This window comes from Vipera berus, assembly GCF_964194415.1.
Source record: "Vipera berus genome assembly, chromosome: 2".
NCBI lineage: Eukaryota > Metazoa > Chordata > Lepidosauria > Squamata > Viperidae > Vipera > Vipera berus.
The window spans coordinates 121,469,254-121,480,551 of NC_138203.1; the positions used below are offsets into that span (position 1 = coordinate 121,469,254).

At 43.3% G+C, this 11,298-nt stretch overlaps 1 protein-coding gene across 1 annotated transcript in view; it reads right to left on the minus strand.

Annotated features, from left to right (window-relative positions):
* LOC308662129 (5'-nucleotidase domain-containing protein 2-like) overlaps window positions 1-5,750 on the minus strand; it is a 29,219-nt gene extending 23,469 nt beyond the window's left edge. Inside the window, exon 1 of the mRNA XM_081317611.1 lies at window positions 5,453-5,750. Coding sequence (XP_081173737.1) covers window positions 5,453-5,723 — 271 coding nt within the window. The 5' untranslated portion in view covers window positions 5,724-5,750. The remainder of the gene's footprint in view (window positions 1-5,452) is intronic.
* Between the last annotated feature and the right edge of the window lie 5,548 nt (window positions 5,751-11,298).

Sequence of the window (11,298 nt, forward strand, 5' to 3'; positions counted from 1 at the left end):
CAAAAAAAGATCTCGCAAGGTGGAATTGATTGATTGAACTTTTTAGTCCCACCCAGTCTGCCATTACCACGGCAGCCACGCCCACCCAATGGGCCACACCCACCCAATGGGCCACGCCCACCCGGCACCTGACAATACATAAGTGGGTTTTGGGTTGCAGTTTGGGCACTCGGTCATTAAAAGGTTCACCATCACTGTTCTATGAGTTCTCTATTGCAAAGAATGTTTATGAAGAAAAGATGCAAAGAGATGTTAATTTTTTTTATAAAATCATGACCAGAAACAAAATTGGATGTTCCTAATTAGCCATCCTACTAAATAGGCTAGCATTTTATATACACCGATACACCTAATAATTTCTCATTCTAATAATTTATTATGAAATTTATCTGTTTGGTATGTTTGATAGCTAGAAATGATCGCTGCTGTAGGTTTTTATCATAATCCTTGAATCTGTTTTTCATATGCAGCTACGTTTTCTGAAACATACAAAATTATATGGCCTCCATATAATTGCAGCAGGTCTTCTCATCACTAAGTAAAACTACCAGATTCCATGCATATGCAGAAATATCACGATAGCACTTTAATAGATCTGAGTTATCTGTAAATCAGTAATATGAAAGTGTGACCTACTAAAATAGTATCAATGCATTCCCCCTTGTAAATAATAATTATTAATAAATTAATAACTATCAATGTTCCACTGAATTTTCAACAAGAAAAAGAGTTAATTGGAAGCAAGATTTTTCTGTTTCTTTTGGAATTAAGGAACAAGTTAAAAATAAACATGCAGATACATGAATATGTGGCCTAACAGGTTTAGAATTGGAATTACCTTTTGTTGGGAGAAGTCTGCTACTAACTTGCAATGGCAATAGCCAAAATGCAATATTTGTTGCTTTATTTATTTAAAAATTCACATATAGGCTCATTTCTCCTGGGGTATTGGATATTAGGGCAGGGATAGCTTGAGGGAAAAAACAGGTACTTGCTCAATTTTCTTCTCTACTAGCGTTCAGGCATAGTATATTAAATATTTCTTTACATAATACTGAATTTTGTCTCCTTATTTCTTCTAAACTTTTATTTTTCCTTCCTGCAACATTCTCCTCCCCTCACTTCAGAACTTGCTTGAAAGTTTTTGCTTCTTCCTACAAGCTAGTCATTGCTACTAGAATCAGAATCCAATTTTAGTCTAATTTATCAAGGCAATTGTTATACTTTTCAAGGATGAGCTACCGGGTCTGGATGGGGAGGAACAGGCTTCGACTCAACCCTGACAAGACTGAGTGGTTGTGCGTGCCAGCATCTCGGGAAATTCAGACTATTCCACCTCTTACTATGGGGGGGTGTTTTTAACCCCCGTAGATAGGGCTCGCAACTTGGGGGTCCTCCTAGATTCACAGCTCTCCTTAGATCATATAGGAACTGTGACTAGGGGGGCCTTCGCCCAGGTTCGCCTGGTGCGCCAGTTGCGGCCCTATCTGGACCGGGATGCCTTGCGTACAGTCACTCATGCGCTCGTGACCTCTCGTTTAGACTACTGCAATGCTCTCTACATGGGGCTGCCCTTAAGGACCACTCGGAGGCTTCAACTGGTGCAGAATGCAGCCGCGCGAGTTGTGTTGGGGGTCTCCCGATACTCCCATGTTACACCTCTGCTCCGTGAGCTGCATTGGCTTCCAGTTGCCCTCCGGGTAAGATTCAAGGTGCTGGTGATTACCTATAAAGCCCTGCATGGCATGGGTCCAGATTACCTAAGGCAACACCTGCTGCCGGCGTCAACCTCCCTCCGTCCAGTGCGCTCCCACAGAGAGGGCCTCCTCAGGGTGCCACCGGTCAGAGAATGTTGACTGGTGGCCCCCAGGGGGAGGCCGTTCTCTGTGGGCGCGCCAGACCTGTGGAACCGCTTACTGGTTGAGCTCCGGATGGCCCCCGACCTGCGCTCCTTCCGACGTGATCTAAAAACGTATTTATTTGAACAAGCCAGCCTGGTCTGATGGGTTTGGGGTTTGGGGTTTTAACATGGATTTTAACTAATGTATTATATCGGGCATAATTATTTAATGTTTTTAACTTTTGTATTTCGTATTTTAATATTTATTGCCCTGTAAACCGCCCTGAGTCCTTCGGGAGAAGGGCGGTATAAAAATTTAATAAATATAAATATAATAAATATAATATACCTAAACAACATCAGTGACACCAGACTCCTAACATAGCACAGATTTTGATGCTTCAGTTGTCTTGTGATTGTGCAACTGGAAATCTGAACTGGTTGGCTTTTCATATGCAAGCAGACAGCTGCCATTTGTCCTTTGATGAGTCAGCTAATTTCAAAATCCAGGGGGAACTTTTTCCATTCCTTCCCGCTTAGCTCCCTGAAATAGGTTTTACTGAAAATGAGTCCTCTCAGTTATATATATATAAAACACAAACCAAACAACCCCTAGGATGAGTAAGGTCTTTTTCCTGACAAATAAACAGAAGAAATTGTTGGGTCAGGCAGTGACAACGTAATACTGTACAGACCGTTGATGGCACAGCTTATTGGGAAAGAGCTGGCAATATGTAGGAAGGAAGCAGAAATTGTATACACATGCAATGCGGAGGGCAGCAGGAGGAGGAGGAGGAGGAGGAGAAAAGGAGATTGGGAGAGACGTGGCACGCTTGTTAGCAGCCAGAAAGAAAGAAGTCAGCAAATAAGGAAGAGACTTGGATAATTGTAGATTTCCAAAATAAATATTTTGATCCTAGCACACAGAGACGAAACCAGCCAACTTTCTTTCACTGCATATTAATTTGAAAAAAACAAATCGCTGCTGCTACATGAACACCCAGCATTAATATGAATCCCTCATGGCATGGCTATATCAGAAAGGAACTGAGAAGTGTCAAGCCTTGTAGATAACTCTTACACCTTAGAAACATTAAGATACAGAATCATAAATAACATGTGGCACCAGCTTTGCGTTGGCTGGGTATGATAGCAGCTATCATGTAACAACTTTGGAGTGGACAAATGCATTATTTTTCCTTTTGTTAGTTGCATTAACTATCCAGCACCCTCACAAAGCATAGGCTGACCTACAGCAAGTATAATCTCAGGATCACACATTTCCCAAACACCTTTTTAGTGGCCCTTACTCTCATCCTAAGTCCTTTGGTGCCACTGCGATTTGGCAGTGGCCCCAACTATATTAATGGTGTTTCTCACCAGTCAGGTGGGAAACTCAGAAAAAAGTAGTGCATGCTTTAGCATAGGCTTACTACTTTGTTTATCCCAAAAAGTAGAAAACTACATTTCTGTAAAACAGGTAAGAATGGAACAGATTGCCCTATGCATAATGCAGCCCTACCAGCTGAAATGTTGCACCACTGTAAGGCTTAAGTGTCATCCCCAACACTCCTTGAAAGCTGACCATCTGTATTGTGGATAGAGTGGACTCTTAAACCATTTGGAGCAATTTTCCTTAACCTGGATAGATGTGCTTGGACCATAACTCCAATGATCCCCAACCAACAACTGAAGCACCACTCTACTCTTTACACAAATTTGAATCTCCTTTGCCCTGGAGGAGATTAGATCTACTAACTACACAGAGGGAGAATTCCAAACTGCTGGCCCCACGGGCCCGATGCGTCATGCCAACACTGCGCCCACCCCATTGCCAGCAATGGAAAAAAGTTGTGATACGTCATGACCCTGTTTAGATCATGGCTGGCTGGAGTATTCTGGGAATTAAGGTCCACAAGTCTTAAAGTTGCCAAGGTTGGATACTTTGGATAATAGACAACAGATGATAAAGAGATGAAATAACACAGACATGCTTTCAAAACCCAGGTCTAGCAACTCTAATCTTAGAAGACTTTTCTCTGACAAAAGTGGGATCTTCTTTTCCAGGCTCATGTTTAAAGAATGTTCAGATAGAGCAGCTTTTAAAACCAAAGATAACATGCTTTCATATACTCTCCCAAATTATTGTGGTTTTGCTTGCAGACTTTAATCTGTTGAAAGAGTGCTAACTTCAGTGGAAAAGTCCACCAAAGCTGCAGTTACTGGGCCTTCTCTACTGCTCACCCACCCATCCTTCAGTTTGCAGAACAATTAAATGCACTTTGAAACTCTTAAAATGGATGGTATTGGAGTGAGAAAATACTACTTTAAACCTAAACAAATATATTTCTGGTGGGCTTTAGATGAGATAAAGGGAACCTGGAGGCAGCAAGAAAAAATGTTGTTGGCCTTGGTTAGATGCAGTAGGAAAAGCTGTTGCAGCCAGAACAGACACTTCAAGCACCTTAGAAAAGAAATGATTCATTCCTTAATATCAAGAGTCTTGTAACACTCTATCAGCTGGAGATATTAGATGCATCAAATGTTATATATAGTCAGCAGAAAAAGCAACGTAAATAAGATTGTGGGAACATATCACAGTAAATTGACCTTCAACACCCCATAGGATTCTCTGTTGTTATTCTCTTCTTCCCACTAAGTCTTCCCAGACACAAAGCAGTACTGTATAAACTTGCTACAAATCACTCCCTCCCACCCGCAGCACGTCCTGCAAACTAGGAGGAGGGAGGGAGAGAGGGGATATTAACCCAGCCTGAATGCCTGGTGGGGGGGAAAAAGCAGACCCCGGAGCAAACCTCGAATTCCAAAAATAGATGGAGGAGGAGAGGAACGACGCGCAAGCCATCAGACTCATTGCAAGGGTGCAAAGGAGAGACCGAAGTTCTCATTAAAAAGGGGCGACAAATTATAGTCGGCGTTCACTTCTCGAACGCAGATTTCAAGGGGAGAGCGAGAGAAGAAAGCTCTCGATGAAGACCCCTTTCACCCCCTCAAAAAACAAAAAAAAAACAAAACACGCTCCGTCAGATCGAGAGGGTGGCGACAAAAATCAGGAACGGGGCCAGCAACGTTCAAAAACAGGGGTCTTCAAACTTGGCCCTTTTATGACTTGTGGACTTCAGCTCCCAGAATTCCTCAGCCAGCAAAGCTGGCTGAGGAATTCTGGGAGCTGAAGTCCACAAGTCATAAAAGGGCCAAGTTTGAAGACTCCTGTTCAAAAACATTTTCGACGTGCAAGCTCGGGCGTGCGCAAAAAGCCCGACATCCCACTTGGCCCTCAGAGGAGGACGAGAAGCGGCGGAACGCGCGGGTCACGGAGGTCCTCCGGGTGGCGTTTAGGAAGGGAGAAATCTCGACGTTAACGGCCCTAAACGGGAGCCTGTTCAGAAGGGGGAACAAAAAAAAAAAAGGCCGGGAGACCGAAGAGGACAATGAAGCGGCCCCGCCGCGGGGGAGACGGAAAGAGAGTCGAAGGAAAAGCGCCTTTCGGTGGGAGGACCTGCCCGGTTGCCCAAAGCAACTCCCGCAGGGGCTTCTCTCTCCCTCGCCCACAAAAGCGGGAAAGGTCTCGCTTCCTATTCGGCGACCCACCTTGCACCAGCCGCTTCATCTCGCCGTAGCGCGCCCAGAGAAAGCTCTTGTTGTCCGGCCCCGGAGCTGGAGCGCTCGAAAAGGCTCGGGCGGCCGGCTCTTCTTCTGCCGGGACCCGCCGACCGTGCGGCTTTCTGTTGCCGTAGGGTGGGCTAGGTTGGGGGGCTTGCGCCGCTGCGGCGGGTACCTCGGCCCCGAAGCGAGTGCAGTAGGAAGCGGAGGGGGCCGCCAGGCGCACGAACCACCCGGCACGCCAGGCGGCCCCAGCCATGCTGCAAAAGAGCGTCTGGGAAGCCGCCTTCTGCCGGAGAAGAAAAAGGCAGCCGAGAGGTTAGGTAGGGGGAGGTGGCTCCGCCCCCGAGAGGGAAGGGCCTAGCTCCAGGCCCCCGGCCCGCTCGGGCGCCCGTGGCCGCCGATGGGCTGCCCTCACCTCGCTGCTCTGTCTATTGCAGGGGTAGGCAACCTCGGCTCTTTTATGACTCATGGACTTCAAGTCCCAGAATTCCTGAGCCAGCCAAGCTGGCTCAGGAATTCTGGGACTTGAAGTCCATGAGTCATAAAAGGGCCGAGGTTGCCTACCCCTGGACTCTATTGTAACCTCCTCGGCTTTTCCCTGCTTTCTTGGAAGTCAGCCTTCCCTCGCTCTTTTCCCCCAGCTGGGCTGTTTGAAAACGATTACCAGAGATTCAGTGGAGGCATCCTCTCCTGGAAAAAGAGAAGATTGTGTGGGATCAACGATCTAAGCGCAGGGAGTCTTCAAACTCGGCCCTTTTATGCTTTGTGGACTTCAACTCCCAGAATTCCTCAGCCAGCATGCCTGGCTGAGGAATTCTGGGAGTTGAAAGTCCACAAGTCATTAAAAGGGCCGAGTTTGAAGACCCCCTGATCTAAGGCGTCGGATCTTAAAACACAATAAAGAAATACGGCGGAAAGATGAGGATGGTGGTTGTAGCCACCGTGGGGCTTCCCCTTCGTTTGGTTGTTCCCGTTTGGTCAGGATTACGAAACTGGAGGGTTCGTTGGGAGGGCACTTACTTACTGAATAGTAAGTTAAGTACGCAGCCATATTTTAGCCCAGGAATCCGGCCAGCCTGTGTGACCAGTTCATGGCTCACCAATAACATTGGACTAAGTAAAGAATGGTTAATATAATGCAACCAAGGAGATCCTTCCTGCGACTTTTGTTCATTTTTCCTCTTGCATACTGCTGAACTGTCTCCACTGATGCCATAAAAGTAGCTGGAAAAATGACCCAACAGTTCCTTTCGGTCCCATTGTCAAGGCTCATCTTTTTCTTTCAAAATTAGAGGCTGAGATAATTTTTCAAGTTGTTCTTCTGTATTATGAAAGCTAAGACATGGTCTGTTGAGTAAATTACAATGGTTGGCTTCACACAGCACAAGCTACAAACCAGATTGTGGCTAGCCTAGTTCGTATAATTTATCAGAACTTTGTGCCTTCAGTATAAAATTGTATTTTATTTATCTAAAAGATTATGCTCCCCTGGCAAAAGATCGAGAAAACAGTGAAATCTAATTGTGCCCTTCATATTGACAGGAGTAGCACATTCTAACCTTTTCTATGGCCTCATCTAAAGCCCTTTATCACTACTGCTCTTTGAAATCTTGGAGAAAAGATCTATGAAATTCTAAAGGCGGACTGTTTCCTCATCGTGTCACTTCAATGTAGGTATCTGGGAGAAAGACATGAGGTGCCACATCAGTAGAAGAACTGAAAAGTTGACAGAGTCAGCCAGACCTAAGCTGGACATCAATATTTTTTTAATCTTATCCTTTCCTCGAACTGTACTCCATCTGATCAGTATGCAGCTTTTGTAAAGAGTTAGCATCATCATTTTACCTCCTGTGATTTTCTAAACCAGACATGTCAAACACAAGGCCCGGGGGCCGGATCCGGCCCGCGAAGTGGTTTCATGCGGCCCGCGAAGCCATCCTGGAAACAGTGAGGGAACGGCCTTGGCCCTGGCCCAGAGACCCTCAGATCTGTCCCACTCCTGCCCAGGCCCCCATAGGCACCCTCGATGCGAACGATGTAGAGCTGGCCACGCCCACCCAGTAGGCCACGCCCACCCTGGCTACACCCACCCGGCCCCCTGAGGGCAACCGCAGTGCTGATGTGGCCCTCAATGAAATTGAGTTTGACACCCAATCTAAACCGTCTTTTTCAGAATCAGCGTCAGACGGGAGTATTTCATTTCCATCCCTGCTAAGGCACATGAAAGAGCAGTACTTTTTACTCCCCATCCTTTTATTCCTATTAAGTGATGCTAGTGGAATTTCCCATTTTCAGTTATCAGTAGTTAATGCATATATTTTGCACCTTGACTTTGGAAGGGACACCACCTCAGCCAGCAAAGTACCTTCACTCAGTTCTATCTATTCTACATGCTCTTTTATGCGATGTAAACATTAAAGGTAGGAAGTGCTACTTTTGTATCTTTGTGCACTCCAATGCACCTTTTTTTGGAAGCATCACACAGCTCCATTATACAGTCCTTCATTTGTGTCATATTGCTCCACATGTGTCTACTTATTTTCTCTGGCTTACTTTTGCCAATGGAAAGGATATGGCATTGCCACTCTTAATGACAGGGACTAGCTTCTTGCTATTGGCAAGCATTGGCAAGAACATATATACTTACTTATTAAGCTACAGTATTATTAGTTTCCCTTTATGGAGGAAGGGTATAGATCCACACGGTTGTCTACATACCTCTTGTTTGCGTGTGGATAGCTCAGGAAAAGCTACTATAGTTTAGGAATAAATCATTTTAGTTGGAAGTGGATGTACACATACATGGTTCATAAATTTTTAATACAAATGGTCCCAGATTCTTATCAATGCTATTTTCAAGGGAAAAATGATCAAGTCCAAGGCAGAGTTCAGTCTGACAATTTGTCCCATTGTCCCATTAAGTGAAGTAAAGGATTATCTTTTACCTCCCTTAACTTTGTGTTTAGGTCTTACTGAAACTATCTAGGACCTCATGGATAGTGTTAAACTTTCCACAGCTGGTACAGGTAGTTATGATGACTAAGCCAGAGGTTTTTGAACTTTGTGGTATCATGACTCCCCAGAATAAAAATACATATCATCCCCTATGAATGAGGAAGAAGAAGAGAAACATATCAACAACTAGCGCAGGTAAAGTTTTGGGGGTTTTGCACTGGCCAATCCTTTATACAAACTATTAGTTCTTCATATGCAAAGCCGGAGTCCTGTCAGAACACGATCTGGTTTTTGTTTTTTTTTGAGCAAGCCAATTGTATTTGTCTGTCCTGCCTAGTGCCATCTTACTTTCTTCCCCGGGTGCATTCTTTCCTTCCCCTACCAGCAGATCAGCAGCTGAGCACCCCGGACTACCTTGATTCATAGCACTCCCCTTTTGGGCATCAACATAGAATACAGTCAAAAATACCCTTGCTCAGCTCCTTTCTATATCTACTGTCATGATCACCCTCTAAATGTAATTTCTTTAGCTGTTTTTATGTCTTTTTAGCTTTGTGTGCAGCCCAGAGTCTAGTGGAGTTGGGCAGTCACTAAATTTAACTAAATAACACGTGTGGCCTTTAGTACTGGGTATGGTAGGCACAAGATCTTAGATCTGCAGGACCCGCCCCACTATGGCAACAAAGCAATCAGCCTGATAATGAATGGATAAACCAGCTTACCTAGGCAGAGAAGGAGTATAGGCTCCAGTTTTTCCTGCGCATGGTGAAAAAACTTGGCAACCCACTCCCAGATTTGCTCAAAAATTCCCAGGATATCACGAAGCAGTTTGAAAAATTCTGCACTAAACAGTATTTGACACAAGTAGCCTTGGTTTTCTGTCTCTCGGAATCAAGCATAACTTTCCCCTGCCTGCTGACAATGTGTTTTGAATGATATAGGGAACAGTGAAAGGTCTTCTTTACAGTAACTGAAACATAGATAACAATGCAAATTTTCACATCTTAAGTTTTAAAAATACATATTTTTATTATTGCATTTTGAGGGATGAGGGCATACTATTCTACAGGGACTTTCTTTCTATTGAGAAACCCCAAAGAACCTTTATATATTAACATTCGTGTGTTTTTTTTTTAATTCAAAGGCGTGATAATTTTTTTTATTAACCCCTTCTTTTTATCAAATTCCCACAGATGTCATTCAATTAAGAGGGGAAGGAGATTTTCACACAATATAACTTAACAATAAAACCAATGTTTGTTATCAAGTGTGTAGTCAAGAAGGGATCTTTAAATAAGTATATTGTACTACCCAATTTTCACCAGAGGGGGGCACCGACCAACCATACAGTCTTCAGAATACTGTTGTCTGGCAATATTATAAACAAAACCCGAAATATCTTTCTCTGCCTTTCTCCCAGTGCCTGGCACAATATCCTTGAAATAGCTTTCAAAACCACTTGCATCCGTGCCAAAGGAGGAAGGGGTAATTATATGCATCTACTTCCTAGCACAGAGAAAGCTGCCCAAGAAACTGGAGATTGCCCATTCTATATTACTTTCTCAACTGAACAATATTATTAAGAAATTTTCTGACATCCAAGGTATTGCAAAAAAGAAATGACTATTTCTGGTTCATTATGATCCGAAAAAACTACGAGAAGATATTTCAGCAAATATAGACACCCCCCCCCATTCATTTCAGTAAGACCCTTCCCCTTTAAGTATATTATGTCAGTAAAAAATGGGAGGGAGGGAAAACTTATTATGAAACTATCATAGATGGGCAGGTGTTTTTGGAACAATGCAAATGTATCAAGAATAGAATTAACAAATGATGAAAAGACACAAAAATATGATTCTGCAAAAGGCTTCAGACTATCTTGGGATAGAATTACAGGGCACTTGTAAAGGATAACCTTTTTTGGCATGTTAAGCAATATGTCTATTTAGAACTACAAAGTGTTTTAATATTCCTTATGTTTTGCAAAGTTTTAAACTACAGTTTTATTTCCTGGATTGTAGTTAAAGAGAGATTATAAACCAGGGAAATCATTCATTTAAGAGAAACCAGGCGTTTGCCTAGCTCCAAGCTGCAAAATTGCTTCCCGGTATATCTTTATCTGACAATACATCTCATTGCTACATATGCATTGATCCATCAGTTGTGCACCTGTTTCAAACTACCTGTAAAACCTGTGGCAAACAGATAAGCAGAATAAATGGTGAGTCAATGAGGGGGGAAAATGGAAATATGGAGTAGTGAAAAAGGCAATCCCTGCATAATTTCTTTCAGTCAATTAACACTGTGTGTAGCCTTATTCAAGGTTAACATAACTGTTATTGGAAGAGAGCTTTAAAAAGATATTACAGGTAGTTTACAAAACAGTTCCAGAGAAATATTTAGAGAGAAAGTATATCTTTGGGAATTCTTAAGGCAGGGAGGAGGAGGAGGAGGCATAATAATAATAAAGAAGCATGTTCTGGCTAGAGGCTCTCTCCTTATCCAGCTTCCTTCTTGAGTGGCTGCAAATTGCAGGTACCGAGTGTTTTTGGTTAATTAAGAGAATTGGAGTCCTGTAGTCACAGAGCATCCCGAATAACCAAGAAATCCTGTACCGAATCCCGTTAATCTCATCTCTGAAAGGAGGAGGAGGAGGAAAGAAATTGGGGAGAAGAAAAAACGATCAGGAAGATCCATACAATCTCATCAATTTTCTACAACATTATGCTGATTATGGCATGGATTTAATTACCATATTGTTTGACATTAACACTTGGAACAGAAAGTATTAATTGGCCAACATTATTACCCCATATTAAGGAGGTTAGATGTGGAGGTTTGCTTAAGGCCATGTTACCAATTCTTAAAACATG